Source organism: Musa acuminata, chromosome BXJ1-3 (assembly GCF_036884655.1).
Source record: "Musa acuminata AAA Group cultivar baxijiao chromosome BXJ1-3, Cavendish_Baxijiao_AAA, whole genome shotgun sequence".
Lineage (NCBI taxonomy): Eukaryota > Viridiplantae > Streptophyta > Magnoliopsida > Zingiberales > Musaceae > Musa > Musa acuminata.
Window position 1 is genome coordinate 12,019,271 of NC_088329.1, and position 18,592 is coordinate 12,037,862.

At 48.4% G+C, this 18,592-nt stretch overlaps 2 protein-coding genes across 3 annotated transcripts; both read right to left on the reverse strand.

The window, feature by feature from the left end:
• Positions 1 to 2,231: 2,231 nt before the first annotated feature.
• On the reverse strand, positions 2,232 to 9,206 carry LOC135623148 (uncharacterized). 2 transcript variants are annotated; one of them, XM_065125763.1, is made up of 7 exons: positions 7,982 to 9,190; positions 6,658 to 6,782; positions 4,524 to 5,153; positions 4,118 to 4,421; positions 3,523 to 3,688; positions 2,762 to 2,864; positions 2,232 to 2,675 (listed from the first exon to the last, which is right to left on the reverse strand). In XM_065125763.1, the coding sequence occupies exons 1-7, from the start codon at positions 9,047 to 9,049 to the stop codon at positions 2,558 to 2,560; spliced, it is 2,514 nt and encodes an 837-aa protein (XP_064981835.1). In that variant the 5' UTR covers positions 9,050 to 9,190; the 3' UTR covers positions 2,232 to 2,557. The 2 variants fall into 2 exon arrangements, with proteins under 2 accessions (XP_064981835.1, XP_064981827.1); XM_065125755.1 differs by lacking the exons at positions 2,232 to 2,675; positions 2,762 to 2,864 and having other exon boundaries at positions 3,529 to 3,688; positions 4,095 to 4,421; positions 7,982 to 9,206.
• Positions 9,207 to 14,565: 5,359 nt separating this feature from the next.
• LOC103992979 (uncharacterized) lies at positions 14,566 to 16,650 on the reverse strand. Its single transcript, XM_065151593.1, has 2 exons — positions 16,273 to 16,650; positions 14,566 to 16,221 (listed from the first exon to the last, which is right to left on the reverse strand). Exons 1-2 carry the CDS (start codon positions 16,648 to 16,650, stop codon positions 14,566 to 14,568), a joined length of 2,034 nt encoding a protein of 677 aa, XP_065007665.1.
• Positions 16,651 to 18,592: the final 1,942 nt, after the last annotated feature.

The window sequence follows — 18,592 nt, forward strand, 5'->3', positions numbered from 1 at the left end:
GATTTACTATATGTGAATAATATATCTTCTATTTTTTCGAATCTATTGATTTACTTGTTAGCTTAAGCATCGTATAAACTTTATAGGGTATGTCCCAATATAGTTTTTTAAAAAGGTCTTGTCGAACTACCTTAAACTCTATCTTCTTGGTCTTGGATTGGCTCCGAACCCCTCAACGTATCATACAAATCATAATTTATAATAACTATGATAGATAATTAGTAATTAAGTGCTTATATTTTGATTTTAACATTATGATGAGAACACATGCCAAAGTCAACTCTAAGTAGAAATAAAATTGATGACTAATGTTGTCAACTCAGCTCTCATGCACCCAAAGAATTAACTAACCTGATGATATGTAATCGGACCCCCGAAAGTCATCATTTATCTTCACTAGTTTGAACATGAAGGTTCATGAGAAATTTTCTATGTTGGATAAGTCCATATAGTTTTAATTTTTGGAGATAAATCTTAAGAGACATCTTCAAAAGTCAACGATGACTTTGGGAGTTATAATACTTTTATTGTGGTACTCACTCGATTTTTAAAAATATCGAGATAAAATTTAAAATCCTCGTCTTATGCATCTATGATCCTTCGAGACTATATATCATATTCTGATGAGTTTGACACATCCAAATGTGGTGTGTGAAGAAAGAAAAACTCCATCACGAACGATAATTAATCATGTTTCCATGAGTTTGACACATCCTATGGAAGAAAGAAAAACTTCATCTCACAAAGGATAATTAATCATTAATCATGTTCCTATGAGTTTGACACATCCAAATGCCGTGTATGAGGAAAGAAAAATCTCTATCATGAGATTTGTTTGTGATATGATTTGGAGGATCCCGATTGGGTGCATTGAACCTGTCACGGATAGGATACGAGATGAGGACGAACGTAATGTGGTGGTTTTTTCTTCGTTTAGTACTAAAAAGAGAGTCGACATCGCATTCAATCATCCTCAAAACTTGTTCGATTCGGATCGAAGAACACGCAACAGTTCAAATCACGATGAGTGCGAAGAATGAGTAGGTCTTGTCCCTTGTTCTTGGTTGGATGCATCGTGGAGATGAACGTCACGCTCCCGAATAATGCCACTCCCACCCCAATATTTTATGCCTGGCTTTTCGGCCTCTCTCATGCTCGTATCGTGTGGCTGGTTGTGACTCTCGCCGTGGCTGCGCCGACAGCAGCGTTGAAGCGAGGTGATTTCTTTTTATTAGAGTTTTCTCGGAACCCCAAATGGACAAGCAACAGTTAGGTTTTGATGACAACAGATTAAGCCGATTCTTTTATGTATTTAATTTTTTTACAAAATAAATAATGAAGATGAGATTTGATTTATCTTTAGATAAACTTTTTATCATATAAACTAGTTAATATATTTTATTTATTATTTGTCATCGATGATGCGAACACGCAAGCATAGTTTTTTAATTGATGTCCTAAATGTCTCTCATGGATCTTGAGGCATTCATCAACGGTAATACCGTGCTGTTATGGGATTGATTCTTGGGAGATAATGAAGACGATTATGAAGCTTCATCAACGATAATGTCGTTATGTCATTGACTTAGTTAATTTTTCCTAAGTCATGTTGCACCCTTGTGTATTCATCCGCAAAGATTAATCTTCCCGAAACCTCTCATGGTCCCTTAGGACATACAAAAAAGAAAATGGGTTAGAGAAAACGTCTCACTCGGGATCCACAAGCAAACATTCCAGAAAATACTTCATGGACAATGTAAATTACAAACAGACTTTACAAGCGCTCTGAACGATTGCACAACAAAAGGTCAAAATGATACATTATAGATCGAAGAAAATACTTCATATACAATGTAAATTACAAACAGACTTTACAAACGCTTTGAACGATTGCACAACAAAAGATCAAAATGATCCATTATAGATCGAATATCCTTCACAAATGTCCACATGACATAATCTTTATTTACAAACCTAAAAAGACCATCAAATCCAATTAAAATAAGACTTTTAAACCTAAGAAGGCAACCACAACTTTCTTTCTTTCTTTCTTTCTCTCTCTCTCTCTCTCTCTCTCTCTCTCTCTCTCTTTATTTTTTATATTAGTTTAAATTAAAGAGAAGTGAAGTTGACTTTCTGGAAGTTACCAATTCGAAGAAAGTTTGGTTTTCAGTTGATGTTGATCCCAAATTATACCTATATATATATAGTCAACTATTTGCTTGATCATCTTAACCATCACCATTTGTCGTGCCACATTTATTCATCTATTCACAAGCAGACCTTTCCATGCAGAACATTTGCATGGAAAGCTTGCTAAATGTAGATTACACGAAGAATCATACCAATGTAACATTGAACATTACAAAAGGTGCCATTTCGCCATTCCACTTGAAACATTTTGCCTGCTCCAAAAACCACAAGAACAACAGAGGCACAAAAATAATAATGTACAGCTTCAGGTTGCTCGACTCCTCGGTCAGTCGACACTCGCAATACTCGGCTGTCAGCAACTCATATTCCTATTCTTCTTCTCTCATGATGAGTTTCCTTCACATTACAGTATCGAATAGGCACGGACCACCTCAACGATGGGCGCACGACACAACGGACACTTGCCACCACTTCGGATTAATTCATTAGCACATTTCCAACAAGTGCACATGTGCCCACATCTGATGAAGCAGAAGGGGGGGGGGGAGAGGGGGGATTAACAGTAAGTTGCAACCAAGATGCATATACCCAAAGGATGTAAGCGAACCTGTACAGAAGGGAATCTATCTGACTATCACAGCAGATACAGCAGGTGCCCTTCCTAACTTGACTCCATTTGGATCCATCATCGGATGACTCCTCACACACACCTGAAAACAGACTCATTTCAGTCAACAAAATATCAGAAAAGTGCCAAAAAGTTCTCTATTTCAAGCCAGAATATGCTGAGTCAATCTGAATATTCTGAAGGGAAAAAAAGACACTCTAAAAACGAATCAATCTACAAATATGCTACAAGAATTTTTTTGGTCTAAAAGAACATATTCTGCCCATGATGAAGGCCTCAAGTTGACAAAATATAAAGACGAGCATAACAGAAAACACCAGTACTGAAGAGGGCATAATGACAAAGTGGACAGACGGTTGATCAAGGGCATTTTGATGCTTCCACATTATGATAACCTAGGCTATTTCCAGTCGTACAGTCATGGTATAGCGTTGGAGAGAATTGAGCATGCTTTTATATGAAGCAGAAGAGAATGGCAGTGATTTGATCATCGGCTAAATGGGAGTGGCTATGATTCGACAGTTAGCTATGTGGCCACGGGCAGACATGTAATCCATACTGAGTGCAGTAGCTACATAATCTAGAATCCATATGTGAGACATTCAGAGATATTGATTAGAAGGAAAAAATGCAACTGATTAAGAAGGTGGATGTATCGACAAGATGACATTTGGATTTAAGCACCACAGATATTTCATTAGAAATGCAAATGATGATTTCAATGAAGAAGTGACATTGACCTTGTCTTCCAACAGCACGATTCAAAGCGGCAGAAACTTCCTGTCTAACAGAACGCTGCAACTCTAGTTGCATGTCCATGCAAGCCTCCAACATTCTCTGCATATTGCTCATCCCTTGTTGTAGTCTAGCCATGTCAGCCCTTAAATCACTAATAGCATCCCACTCCTGCATCAATAAAGCAACTTCAGGTAGGAAACAATACCATAATATATAGAACAAGCATGAGTAAAAATAGGACAATATTAGACATGAAAATATAGATCAAAATGCGTCAATGTGTTACTCTCAGATGAGGTACAGTTAGAAATTACTTAGCTAAACAGTCCAACTTCAGTGGCTACACAGATGAGTGAAATGTGGTAATTAAGCAATAAAATTAATAAATTTACATGGTGGTAACATCTTGGAAGCATCTCAAGAGATTTTGTACTTAAATTAAGAACGAGGAAACTATACATAGTAAAAAGCGTAATGACTTCTTAAGTTAGTTTTGAACCAGTCTATGCATCGAGATTCATCTTTTAAAATAAAAGGAATTTGATTGATAGCAGGCTTTAGGTGATGAATCCACATGTTACGGGCAAGATAGCGCACAATTTCCGATCGATGCATGTTTTGTCTGGACCAATTGTTGTGATGTAGGCCTGTGCGCCATATAGGTTGTCGGGGCGGCAGTGGTGGAGGTGGAAACACACTTTGAGGTCTGTCTACAACATCCTGAATTTCCTGATTTAGATCATCATCTTGGTTGTCCTCATCTTCTGGTGAATTCGGAGAAGGCAAGCTTCTTTGCAGATCCCAATCAACAGGAGCTCTGCCTTGCCGTTCAATGTAGGACTGTATCAATTGGTCTAGGCTTTCACGAAAACCACTATGAAGAAGATTAGAAACACTTCTCCTGCAAGGTAGAACAACTGATTCAGCAAATCATAACCGAATAAGAAAAAAAATTGAAATTAGCATGAAATCAAGCTCAAATCTTTAAGATAACCAAAACTACCTGCTTAGGAGTTCCCTGAGTTCCATGCTATACACATTTTCATCATCAGGTGGAATAAATCTACTAACTCTTCTAGTTGGACTTGATCTTGGATCTCTTAAATCATCAGACTGTTCATCATGCCAGGTCTCTTCAGTATCATGAGATTCATCTTCATGCCATTCCTCGTGCACTTCTGGAAGATGGCTGTCCTCTTCATCTCTGTTCTCTGATGTGTCATGTGACCAGTCTTGGACTACATTTTCCTGCCTGTTTCCATCAAATTCATCTCCAGCATCTGCATGCCACTCACTGAAACCAACCTCAGTACTTGCTTCAGAATCTCTCGTCTCCTGTGCTGCTTCTTCGTGTAAACCAGCCAACTGAGTACCAGATTCCTCCATGTTGATAGTATTACCGGTACGGCTAGTCTCCAATTCGGTTGTTGCATGTGTTTGGATCAGTTGATGCGAATTAATGTCCTCAGTTCTAGATTGGTTCTGGTGCTGATTATCATTAGGTAGCTCCAGGGTAGTGCCTTCTTGAGAATGATCAGTTCTAGCAGTAGCAAAGTTCTGACTTGCCAAAGCATCATTATGGCTGTTTGCTTGAACACGAACAATGTTCTCTAATCTGAAGCGAAAACCCTCTCTACATAGAAAAAATTGTATCTCTTACTATTTACACAATTCAGAATAGATCTTTATAACAAAAGCAAAACATGATATTCATAAAAGAATTCTTCTTTGAAAAATGAATAATTGAGCGATCAGCAATAAGAACATGTTAGATTCGCAACCTTATAGCTTTAATTATTATTGTTTTCTGATTTAAATGTGGATACTAGAACATCTGGACCATTTCTAATAATACAAAGTTCATGTGTCCAGATCTTGACAGGATTCAAATGACATATGACAATCAAATAAGAAAATAATGCATGGTGTCATGTTTTCTTTGCCAGATGAATATGATTTATAAAATTCCAGATCTGCAGAAACCAGTGCCCAAAGATTGATGTTCCACTTAATTGATTTGGAGATTACTGCATTCAATCACAACCAAATTAAAGCAAAATTAGAAATTAATATACAAATACAAATTAAGTAGACAAACAGCTAGGGAAAGCAAAATTGCTTGGGAGCAATAAGAAATTTGCTAAGGAATGCAAACACTTTAACTTCATCATGCATCATACTGAGAAAATAGAAACCGAAATTTCTTCCAAAAGGGCAGCCCAATGCAGAATTTATCATTGATACAAGTCTTTCTCTATCTGTACACACTCACATTAGACATCTAGTTCTGAACATTGCTGCCTTCTTGGAACCAAAGTCTTAAAGGGAAAGATTAAGTTTTTGTTTCAAGATGTGGAAATCCCCACTCACTTGATAAACTCCAGCAGAAGTTAATTGTTACATCATACCTAATAAATCTGTTACAACTAATAATTGCAAGTATTGAAGACCCTACAGGTTAATTGGTCCTTCATATATTTTCCCAAGAATTTGCAGAAAATCCTATATGGTCCTACTTCCACCTGCCAGGAGGCTAGTCGAACATCCCAGTTTATGACACAGATCAATTGAACATAACAAAACCTGAGCACATGTAAGAACCACACTTTGGTACTTACAAACACCAACATGTATTCTTCACTCATATATTGCAAGGCAAAATATCTGACACCTTGCTCCAAGTATGTTTGTTGTGCAAATGATACATACCCCATATTGTGATGATGGTCCCACATTCACAGGGACAAAAGATATTAAAATGAGATTTCAAACAATAAAATATTAAAGAGAATTTTCACTGATGTCAACTACTCAATCCAATAATTTCTCTCATGTAAGTTAGATATGCCACATATTATTAATAAGAAATGACTAAGAGGCACACCTTCAATCACAACTCTTCTACCTATAGCATACTTCTGTGCATTAGATAAGGTGATCGTTACATGTTCTTGCTTAGCTTACTCCACCTTTTTACTTCAGAATGTTGCCACCAACATATCTACTATTCTTTTTCTCTCCTAAGTAATATTCTAAGCTATCATTACAGAAAGCTAAAATCAATTGGACTAGCAAAGAGACCTTAATTCACCATGGTAACAAAATAATTGTAATTAAAATGGTTGAAGAACACATACCTTAGACCAGATACACGATGACGTTGTCTGAGCTGACCTATTTCTCTTGCTGCTACTGAAGGCTGTCTCTCTTCATCATCCTCACTTGGCCTTTCATTTCTTAAGAATCTACCTCTGAGTAGTGACTGGAAGAAGTAAAAATAATCAGACTTCTGCACCATTGTCATAAAAATAATATTTCTTGTGATTCATCAGATAATGTTTACAAACTCAGTTACCATTATAGGGCAGAAAATGCATAAAGAAAGATGCTACCATTGTAGGGAACATGTCTTAACTTTGCAGTAAATCCCAGATGGAGATATACGTAAAGTTGGTTAGTATACCTTTCATTGAAGTCTCTATGGTATAGAAGTTCAATGTTTCTTGTTAAGCGGTACTGAAAAATATTAAAATCTTGGAAATTGAAGACAGATTTGCCAAACTAGAACAAGGTTTCTCTGCAGAAGACCGTCTGCATTCAGGGAATACAGGCAACTGCAAGACTTATGTGCATCACTTGAATTTGAGTAACACAAGGAACAAAGGAGTCTCTGAATGTTTACACAACACACAACTTGAATATTCACAAATATAAATGCAGTAATACTTTCTTATTCTTATTTTTCTCTTGCACCATTGATCTCAAGCATATTTTGTACTTGCCTTTAAACTACATAAAAAAAATTTAAAACTAAGATAAATCAGAAATAGAACTTGTTTTACCTGGGGACATTAAATGAGGGCAGTACATAACAGCAACTGCAAGATATTTTGGTTATTATTACCTACTTTGCCTTCATTAGATCCACTGAATTAAGACTAATTAATATTATGCAAGTGAACTCAGATGAAATACCAACAGAGTTGAAATGAATCAGGTGAAACCCGTGGCATTTATAAACTCAACTCAAAAGTGAAAAAGAAAAGGGGGAAAGAATTGAAGCCCATTAAGTACTTCAAACTCCAAACTTGAAGTACGCAAGTATAACATAAAATTGTTACAGGAGTCCACCTAAACCAGGTCAATCGACATCTCAACTTAATCTAAAAGAGCAGTTTCAAGAAAAATTGGTGTTGTAGTCAATTTATTAAGTTCACATCCTTCTCTTAATAGTATACACTAAGATGGACTTAAATTCTTTTGGAAGAAAATAAAATGAAACATGTGTGCCAATTTCTGCTGTTTAAATGATAAGTGAATGAATGCATGAAATACAACTGTCTAACCTAGGATCCCAACACCATATTTCCAATTTCCAGTAAAAGGCAGATTGATTTAGATTGATATATTTGTTAAACTACAGAAGATCTACTCTGGTACCCAGCAATTTTGGGTGCTTACTTGAATACGACTACGATGAGCAAATTCGGAAACTGCATGATGCTCCGACAAGCTCTGAAGCTCCCTCTGCCTCTCTGCCATCATCCTCACGATCAGCTCAAGTCGGGCCTGCCGCCCTCGCAGCCTCAGCAACTCTCTTTGGACATGCTCTGGCTGGCCGTCCTCATGATCCGTGACTGATCCATCATGATTCCTCTCCCTCTCGCTCTCTCTCCTGCTAGTCCGAGCATCTCTCTGCTGCTGGCTGGCCATCTGCACCCACTCCCTCACCAACCTCACCCTCTCCCTTTCAATCTCCCCAAGCCACTCAGCCCTCTGGGTGTCGTTTCTCGGAGAGATTCTTGATTCGGTGTCCGACATCCCGCTCTCTGTCATCCATCCACGAACGATCTGCCTCACTCTCTCCCTCTCGCCATCCCCGAGGTCAGGTGATTGCTCCCTGCTCGACCTCTGATCGTCCTCCTCCTCACCCGGCCGTCGCGATAAATCCATGCCCCCATGAGTCCACCGGTCGTAACCGTTATACTCGCTCTCGCTCGCGGCCGCCGAGCTGCCGCCTAGCTGCCGGACGTCGCCGCGGCTCCGATCGCCGTCCACAGAGTCCGTCGCGGCATCCCTCCGCCCCCTTGCAGAAGCCGTAACGTGCTCCAGTTCGCGCCACATCTGGAGGATGGACGACGCGCGGGCTGCCGCGGGACGCTCCACCGGAGACGAGGAGGGGGACCGCCCTGGCTCCCGGAGGAAGGACGAGTCGAGCATGGAGACGGTGTGGAGGCCGGCGAGCGCCATCAACTCGGTCTCCCGGTTCCGCTGCTCGATGGTGGTGATCATCTCCTCGGCCTGGCGGGCGGCCCAGCGGCTGAGGATGCGGGAGTGCCGGCGCGCCGCCGCGGAGGACTCGGCGAGCTCGTCGCCGTCGAGGACGGAGCGGCGACGCCGCCGGACTAGCTGGTCGTCGTCGCCGACGCAGAAGGAGGAGGAAGAAGAAGCGAGGGCAGCGGCGGTCATACATCCGTCGAGGTGGCCGCGGACAAGCTCCTCCAGGAGGTTGGAGTCCAATTCCGCCATTGCCAACGAGCTGTGAAACGACTCCCCCTCAATCGAGAAAGGAAGAAAATTACCAAGATCGAACCCTAGACAAAGATCATTGAATAAGGGCCATGAGGGTTTCTGGTGGCGTGGGAGAGAGAGAGAGGAATAACAGGACGAAGATGACGAAGAAAACCCTATTAATAATTATTTAACAATGATACTATTATCATCATCTTTGTAGCTTTATTAAGGACAAACAATAAATTAAGACTGTTGTAGCGGATCCTAAGAGAAAGGGAATGAGATCATTTGCCACGAAACGTAAGCTTAGTTGAAAGAAAAAGAGGTGACTCCCAACTGGATATTTGTTCACCTTATTGGTTTCGATGACCTTACAATTCGCACATCATTCCTTCACGTGTCGGGTACTTGGTACAGTCAACGGAGGGTGGGCGTCTCACCATGAAAAAGTCGGTGCGAGTGGTGCCTTGGATGTCACGTCACCGATTTGGATGAGGACGCGGCGGGAAGCCACATGGACTTCTAGGTTTCGTCTCCCTTTAATAGGATCCCTCCGTCTCTGGTATTCGACAACGAACTCACGAGATTACCCCAGGAAGAGGGCGCCAGAAGAAAGCATCGGAGTCCAGATGGCGTCGATCTGACGGTGAATGGTATGAAACCAACGATGGATACTAAAAGAAGAAAAACCGATGGTGATGCGGTCATCGTTGCGTGGGCTTTGGGGACGATGGAAGTCCAACGCCCTCAAATCATCTAAAGGAGACAAGTAGAAGAGAGAGGAAGGTGAAGATTTGTCCGACTCCTCGATCTATTATTTGGCTGGCACAAAGGAAGGAAGGAAGGAAGGAGGAGGAAAGAAACCGTGACTCAGACTAAGAGCTTCGTACCGACAACGGAGTATGTAATATATTCGTATAACGGTGCGCTATTTAACCATCGGTGATCTGAAACCAAAGGGAGATGGAATTGACAGTACCGGGTAGCCGCGCAGTCAGTCACGGGTCACTTTGGCGTTCTCGTCCCAGGATGCTGTCTTCTCGCATCAGAAGCCGGGAACTCATTGCTTCGGAGTTCGGATTACTCTGGGCTCACGGTGCTCGATGGGACGATCATGGCGGTTAGTGTAAACAACTTTTTAGTCGTGACATCGGGGCCGACGTGGCTTGGTTCGGGTCCGGATGACGGGTCACCGATTCCTTCGGGAGGAGGTTCCTGGCCAACGCGCCCGGAGAGAAACGCCTCGCCTTCGTCCCTGCACACAGATCGGGACGAGGGAACTCGACCCGACCCCTCCGACGATCAAGTCAGTAAATAATCGTGGTGGGGTTGTTTGTTCTGTCTCCTCTCTTTTTCGTTAAGAATGCAAGGGTATTTATAGGGGAGTTCGGTGTTACCTGATGTGCCTGCCCGTAGGGGGTAGGATCGTACATTCTGATGACGTCTGACATTGCTATCGACGTAGCATGTGGAATCGAACCTGAGCGGTCGTTAATGGGCCTCGGTTGGCGTTTTGACCCGTGTCAGTCATGCGGTGTCGGACTAACAGGGGAGTGGGACGTCAGCGGGTGTCACGCAAGTCTTATCGTAATTATTACCCTCATCATTCTCCCCCCCAAAGGAAGCTATGCGTTAGTTGCCGTAATGGGGGGGGTCTGAGGCATGGCTTCAGCTTTAAAGAGCTTTCTTCGTCGGCCAAAGGCCGGTACGCCGCCCTGTGCGTAAACTCGTAGTGCTTGGCGATCGAGGAAGGTCGGGTGAGCCGTCACGGCGCTGGGTAGTGAATGGCCGAGGAACCTCGAAGAGCGACTCACAGGTCGGATTGGGCTCGGCCGTTGGGGCGGTAGCTCCCTCGAGCTAGTAGGTTGTGTGGGCGCAGTTTCGGATGTCATGAGGCCGAAGATCACGACGCAGGTGGCCGCTGCCGAGGAGCTAAACTCGGGCGAACAGGCCGCACGGGCGTGGTTTCGGACGTCGCAAGGCCGAAGAGCACGACGCGGGTGGCCGCTGCCGAGGAGCTGGACTTGAGCGAACAAGCCGCGCAGGCGTGGTTTCGGACGTCGTGAGGCCGAAGAGCACGACACAGGCGGCTGCTGCCGAGGAGCTGGACTTGGGCGAACAGGCCGCGCAGGCATGGTTTCGGGCGTCATGAGGCCGAAGAGCACGACGCAGGCGGCTGCTGCCGAGGAGCTGAACTCGGGCAAACAGGCTGCGTAGGAGTGGTTTCGGACGTCGCGAGGCCGAAGAGCATGACATAGGCGGCTGCTACCGAGGAGCTACTTCGATTGGAGTTGTTACGCTGTGTTGTGGGAGGTGTTGGTGGCCGAGTGCCCTTCGGTCTGTTCGGAAGTCCAGGGGTCGAACCTTTTTGTGAATCGCCAGTTTTCGAGGAGACCGACGACTCAAGCTCGCTGGTGCCACGTGTAACACGCCTGTCGGTCACTCTGTCAAGTTGTATTTATGACGGAATGACGTTTGTGTCATCCCGATGCGACGTGCCTGAGAAGAGAAAGGGTCGCTGTTCTTGGCGGGATTTTGTCTATAAATAGTGCGCGGCTAGCCCCTCGAATGTCTCCTCACTTGTCTCTATTCTGCCGTTCCGTACTCCACCGTTTTCGTTTGCGCCGATCGCTCTTCTTCGTTTCCCAAAGGTCGGTAAGGATGGTGTCTTCTTCCCCTACCTCTTCACCCTCTTCCTTGGCTAAAGATGAGCGAACGACGGTTGTGTCGAGCCCCAACTCGTCTTCTGACGAGAAAGCGACCCGGGCCCTTGAGGCCCTGATGTTGCCACACGACCTCGACTCCACCGTGAGCGAGTTGTCGCTCAGTCGTCTCCGGGACCTCTATGGCATCCCGGAGGAGTTCGCCCTCCATGCCCCGGAGCCCGGCCAACGGGCGTACGATCCGATTCCTAAGGGCTTCGCCCTTACCCTTGATGCTTTTGAGGCCGGGTTACGTCTCCCCTTGCACCCCATCATAAATTCATGTATCTCATGGTGGTGTATCTCCCCGTCTCAGATGGCGCCGAACTCTTGGCGCTATCTGGTGGCGTTCCTGGGGGAGTGTTACTATGCCGACATCACCCCGACCCGATCCCTCTTCCTTTCTTGTTTATGGCTTTCCAAAGGGTCGGGGGCTACTATCTGTCCGCCGGGTGGGCTTCCGAGTGAGCGGGGCTCCTTCCAGTAATAAGGGATGGAAGGGGCGTTTCTTTTTCGTCAACCGCTCGGAGGACTGGGGGTTCGGGCTTCGGTGGGCGGCGCGCGTGATAGACAACACCGCCCTGGGTCTGGATGATGGGGAGTACTGAGAGCTCCGGAGGCTTAAAGAAATCCTCCCAACCTCAAGAGCCATCCGGAATATGTCCAAGCAATGGTTGGCCGAGGCGGGTCTTAGCCCGATGCCTCGAGGTATGCCCTGAGGGGTAGCTTTAGGGTTTACTTTAGGGATCAATTTGCCAGCTGACCAATGTTGGTGTTTTCGTGCAGAGATGGTGCTTCTCCGAGACCTTCGTGGGGGCAAGACCTCGACGGCCCTGTCCACGTGTCTGCCGGCCGAGGCGAGGGCTGGCTCGAGGGAGGCCCCAGTGGACGTTGAGGTTGGTCGCCCTCGGAAGAAAGCGAAGACCTCGGCAAAAACCTCTGGGGGGTCATCGGCCCAGCCGGCGGGGGCTGTGGTTGTACCGACCGGACGGGCCGGGAAAAGCCTCGGGCAGGGCGAAGCCGACACGAGTAGGGATGTGGCGGGGAAAGCCCCTCGAGAGCCCTCTGTCCACGAGCTTTGCCGCCTCCAAGCCCGGGGGGAGGACGAGCCCTACCAGGCGCGTGCGATGGGCGATCTTTCTCCGAGCGAGCCCTCCGACCCGCTGACAGCCCATTGGGAAGGCCTTTCCCGGGGCAACCGGGTGTGGGCCGACAGGGATTCCGCGGTCGGGTTTATCTGCGAAGGGGTCCATCCCGACATAGCTTGAGATCTGTACACTCTGCCCTCGGAGGTTCTTCTTGTTAGGTCGGCTAAGTCGCTGCTATGGGTGAGTGTCGTTCCGCTGGTTCGGTTACGTGTGTCTGGGTAGCTCTTGTTCTGACCCGTTTGTCTGCAGGGCACCCACTATGCCGCGGCGCTGATGGACCGCGTTCGCGACGCGGGGCGAATCATCGACCTCCTGAGCGACCGCAATGCCGACCTCCGGAAGCAGGTGGAGGAGGTCCGAGCCGGGGCGGCTCCTGAGGTGGTCGCGGCGGCCGAGCAATGCGCCTCGGATTTGGACGTAGAGGCGACGCGCCTCCGGTCCGAGCTCAGGGCATCCGAGGAGAAGAATAAGGAGCTTCAGATGCATCTGAAGGCGTCGGTGGCCGAGGCTCATTCGACAAGGGGGGAGTCAGTCGAGCTGATCCGTCGGTTGGAGGAGTCGCGCGCCGAAGCGCGGGGGGCTGTCGAGGCCCTATCCATCGAGATTCGCCAAAGGCCGGAAAAGGACAAGAAATTGATCGAGGACTATAAAGCATCCTCGGGCTTTCAGCTTGGCCTTGTTCGGACCGGGCGGGTTTCGTATGAGTATGGGTACCGAATTGTCCTTGCTCGCTTTAAGGCGTGCCACCCCGACCTGGAAGTCACGGAGGATCCTTTCGAATCCTTCCCCGAGGACATGGACGTCGACATGCCGGACGAAGTCCCTTTTGACGACAGCCCCGACGCTCCAGAGGAATAATGTAGGCTCGTCTGTACATGTTTTTCCTTTTTGTTGTTTGGGTGCGAAATGTAATGGAAGAAAATGGTATGACTGTTTTTATTCTCATCGTGCTTGTTTGTCTTATGGTTTGCCTAACACGTTGTGTTTGTACTAACTTATGTTAACGTAACTTCCGCTTTGTTACGTCCGAACTCATTATATTACGGAAAAAACTTTTTGAGGTTTTGTGAATTCCAAGTCCTTGGCAAAGCATGGCCTTGCATTGTCGCGAGTCGGTACGCTCCGACCCTAACGACTTCGATCACCCGATAAGGGCCTTCCCAATTGGGAGCTAACTTCCCACGTGCTCGGGTTGGGTCGCTAACCTCGACCCTGTGTAAGACCAAGTCATCCAACTTAATTGGCCGAGGCCGCACCTTGCGGTTATAAATTCTAGCGACGGCCCTTTTATAGGAGAGATCTTTCAGGTGCGCATTAGCGCGCCGCTCCTCGAGCAGATCGAGATCGGCTCGCAGTCCCTGGGTCGAAACTCGTTCGTCATAGCTTGCCGTCCTCAGGGTGGGGAAAACCATCTCGGGAGGCAAGACAGCCTCGGTCCCAAACGAGAGGCTGTAGGGGATTCTCCGGTCGCGACCTTGGGAGTGGTTCGCAAGGACCACAGAATACTGGGGAGCTCGTCCACCCAAGCTGACTGGGCTGCTGACACCCTCCTTTTGAGTTCGTTTAGAATAGATCGATTAGTGACTTCGGCTAACCCGTTTGTCTGGGGATGGGCCGCAGAGCTGAACCTTAGCTGAATCCCGTAGTTCGCACAGAACTCCTGGAACCGAGCGCTGGTGAACTAGGGTCCATTATCCGTGATGATGGCCTCTGGCAAGCCAAATCGAGTCATGATGTTCTTCCAAACGAATTTCTCCACTTGTCGTTCCGTGATTGTCGCTAGCGGCTCGGCTTCGGTCCATTTGGTGAAGTAATCCACGCCCACGATGATGTATCGTCGTTGCCCCGAGGCCCGTGGAAAAGGGCCGAGGAGGTCCAATCCCCATTGAGCGACGGGCCATGCGCAGTCGATGGGGGACAAGGGGACCGCCGACTGCCTGGGCGTTCGGGCGTGCCACTGGCAGGGCCCGCACCACTGCACGTAGTTTCTAGCGTCTTGAGACATGGTGGGCCAGTAGTATCCTTGACGAAGGATTTTGTAGGCCAAGGTTCGAGCAGCGATATGCTCCCTGCAGATCCCCTCGTGGACCTCGGCGAGGACTGCCTTCACTTCGCTAGGCTCGAGGCATCGCAGCAGGGGCTGTGAGAAGGACCGTTTGTAGAGCCGTCCGTTCACCTCGGAATACCATGCTTGCATTCGGCGAATGCGGCGCGCCGCGGCTTCGTCGTCGGGAAGGACCCCGTTGCGTTTGAAGAGCAGCATCTCCTGTACCCACGTGGTGCGCGCTTCGGCCAGAGCTACAGACAAAACTGAGATGGCGCGGGATGGGAGATCTTCGATCGCGGGGCGGTTTCCGTGGTCCAGTCTCGAAGCCATCTTTGCCAATTCATCGGTTCGTTCATTTTGGTTCCTCGGTACCTTGGATAACGTGAAGCGGGAGAAGTTGGAAGCTAAGATTTTTACCTCTGCTAGGTACCTTGCCATGGTTGGTTCTCTGGCTTCGTACCCACCGCTAAGTTGCTCGGCGACGAGCTGCGAGTCAGTGAAGATGTGAATGACGTCCACCTGCATTTCAAGGGCCAGCTTAAGTCCAGCCAGGAGCGCCTCGTATTCGACTTCATTATTGGTGGCCCGGAACCCGAAGTGGAGGGATCGTTCGAATGAGCGTCCGTCGGGAGCTGAGAGTACCAACCCCGCGCCGGCGCTGCTGGAGGTAGCCGAGTCGTCCACGTGCAAGTCCCACGCCTCCTCCGTCTGCTCGGGGCTTCCATTCCCGCCATCGGCCAGTTCTGCGATGAAGTCGGCTACGGACTGGGTCTTGATGATAGTCCTTGGAACGTAATGTATGTCGAACTCTCCGAGTTCTACCGACCACTTGAGGAGTCGACCTGCGACATCAAACTTAGACAAAACCTGCCGGAGCGACTGGTCAGTGATTACCTCAATCGTGTGAGCCTGGAAGTAAGGGCGTAATTTCCGGGATGCCAGCACAAGTGCCAAAGTGAGCTTTTCGAGCGGCGGATACCGCTCCTCGGGCCCGTTCAGGATGTGGCTGGCGTAGTAGACCGGTAGTTGCTCCCCGGAAACTTCTTTGGTTAGGACGGAGCTGACCGCATGCTGGGAGGCGGCCAAGTAAACGCTGAGCTTTTCCCCGAAGACGACCGAAGCAAGGCGGGGAAGGTTGGCCAGGTGCCGCTTGACTTGTGTAAAAGCCTCTTCACACTGCACCGTCCACTGGAAGTCCTTGGGGTTTTTTAACGCCCGGAAGAAGGGGAGGCAACGATCACCGGACCGAGACAGAAATCGGGATAAGGCAGCAAGCCGTCCGTTTAGTCGCTACAGGTCTTTGACTGTTCGAGGAGCCTGCATATTGATGACCGCCTGCACCTTTTTCAGATTCACGTCGATTCCCCTTTCATGCACGATGAATCCGAGGAACCTTCCCGACCCGACGTCGAAGGTGCACTTTGTCGGGTTTAACCGTAGGCCATACTTCCGGAGTGTAGAGAATGTTTCAGCCAAGTCGGTCAGGTGGTCTGCCACCATGCGACTTTTGACGATCATGTCATCGACATAGACTTCGATGTTCCGCCCGATTTGAGCGGCGAACATTTTGTTCACGGCCCTCTGGTAGGTGGCGCTTGCGTTCTTGAGCCCAAAGGGCATGACTTTGTAGAAATACACCCCCAAGTCGGTGATGAAAGCCATGTGTTCTTGGTCTTCAGGCGCCATTCTGATCTGGTTGTATCCGGAGAAGGCGTCCATGAACGACAAGCGGGCGTGCCCGGCTATCGCGTCGACCAGCTGATCGATTCTTGGGAGGGGATAGCAGTCTTTCGAGCATGCCCGATTGAGACTCGTATAGTCAACGCACATCCTCCAGTTCCCATTAGATTTTTTCACCAGCACTACATTAGATAGTCATCGCGAGTACTTGATTTCCTCGATGAAGCCAGTCGCTAACAGATGCTCCACCTCTTCACGGACGGCGAGCTGCCTATCGGGGGCTTGTCATCGTGGTTTCTGTTTTACTGGTCGGGCGTCATGTGATATATTCAGGTGATGCTGGGCGGTCTCAAGGTCGACGCCGATCATGTCGGATGGCGACCAGGCGAAGACATCTGCGTTCTCCTGTAATAAACCGACGAGCTGCTCTTGCTCTTGCCCGGGGAGTTCCGACCCGACTCGGACCGTCCGATCCGGGCGATCCTCCATCAATGGCACGTCGCAAGTGGGCGCCATCGGCTCCGGGTGTGGCGTCGGCCGCTTCTCTTCTCTCGGGTCTTCAAGAGGCTGGTCGGTCCTCGCCTTTTTGTGCAGCGAGACCGCCGTCAGGTAGCATCATCTGGACTCTCGGGGGCTTCCTCAAACTTCACCTATCCCGGCGGGGGTAGGAAACTTCACCGTTTGATGATAGGTGGAGACTACAACTCTGATTTTGTTGAGGGTGGGGCGGCCGAGGATGGCGTTGTAGGCAGCAGGAAGATCCACCACCAAGAAGGTGGGCATCACCGTCTTTGTTCGGGGCGGCGCTCCCAAGGTGAGGGGCAAGGTGACAGTCCCCAATGGCGAGATGGAGTCGCCGGTGAACCCCGTGAGCGCCGAGCAGATAGGCTTTAGGGATTCTTTTGTTAACCCCAACTTCTGGAAGGCGTCCAGATAGAGCACGTCGGCCGAGCTTCCGGTGTCGATCATGATTCTCCGCACCTGGGCGTTAGCGATTCGAGCTATTATCACAAGCGCATCGTCGTGCTACGGTGGCTTGACGTCCTCGGGAGGGAATGCGACCTTGGGGTCGGGACCACGTTGGGGAGCGTCGATCCTGGCGGAACGGGCATATGCCTTTCTCCCCGATATACTGGTTCCCCCAGCCGCCGGTCCTCTGGAGATGACATCGATGTGGCGCTCCACGGGGCCCTCCGGGAGAGGCGAGGACTCCCCGTTACGTCGGATGTACTGACTGAGGTGGCCCGCGCGGACGAGCTCCTCGATCTGTCACTTCAGTTCGCGGCAGTCTTCGGTGTCATGCCCATTTTGCCTGTGAAAGCTGCAATGCTTGGACTGGTCGGCGAGCTCTCACGGGTTTTTCATCGGAACGGGAGCCCTGAGTAACCCTCTCTCTTTTATCTGGAGAAATATCTCCGTTCGAGATGTGCCTAGGGGGGGCAAAGGAGGCCTCGGAGTGGGTAGGTCGGATTGGTCTAGCCTGCACCTAGTCGCGGCAGGCTGTTGCCCGCGAACCAGCTCCGATCTAACCCTCGTGTGCTTTTCCTGCTTTCCGGCCATCCAAGCCTCAACCGCGATGAACTGGTTTGCCCGCTGAAGCATCTCCGGTACCGCGGAGGGGGGTCTCTCAACGAGGGACCAGAAGAATCGGGAATGTCGTAGTCCTGTCATGAACGCCTGCATCAACAGAGAGGGGTGAGCGTCGGATAATCCCCGGATCTACGTGGCAAAACGGTTCACAAAGTGGGAGAGGGACTCGTCCTCCCTCTGGTGTAGTCCGAGAAGCAAGGCAATGGATGGTTTTGGTCGCGCGCTGGCTAGGAAGTGGAGCTCAAAATCTCTAGCGAGCTGGTCGAATGCGGCGATGGTCCCGGTTCTCAGGCCGCCGTAGCACGTGCGGGCTGGTCCCCTTAGTGTTGTGGGGAACGCCTTGCACATCAGAGCGTCAGAAGTTCCATACAGTGTCATTTGGGTGCGGAAA

Coding starts and splice junctions, on each gene's coding strand:
- LOC135623148 (XM_065125763.1), bottom strand. CDS start 9,049: ATGGCGGAATTGGACTCCAACCTCCTGGAGGAGCTTGTCCGCGGCCAC. Junction 4,422..4,523: donor CTCAGGGAACTCCTAAGCAG/GTAGTTTTGGTT, acceptor TCTACCTTGCAG/GAGAAGTGTTTCTAATCTTC. Junction 3,689..4,117: donor ACATGCATCGATCGGAAATT/GTGCGCTATCTT, acceptor TTATTGATGCAG/GAGTGGGATGCTATTAGTGA.
- LOC103992979 (XM_065151593.1), bottom strand. CDS start 16,650: ATGGACGCCTTCTCCGGATACAACCAGATCAGAATGGCGCCTGAAGAC. Junction 16,222..16,272: donor TCGACGTGAATCTGAAAAAG/GTGCAGGCGGTC, acceptor AAAGACCTGTAG/CGACTAAACGGACGGCTTGC.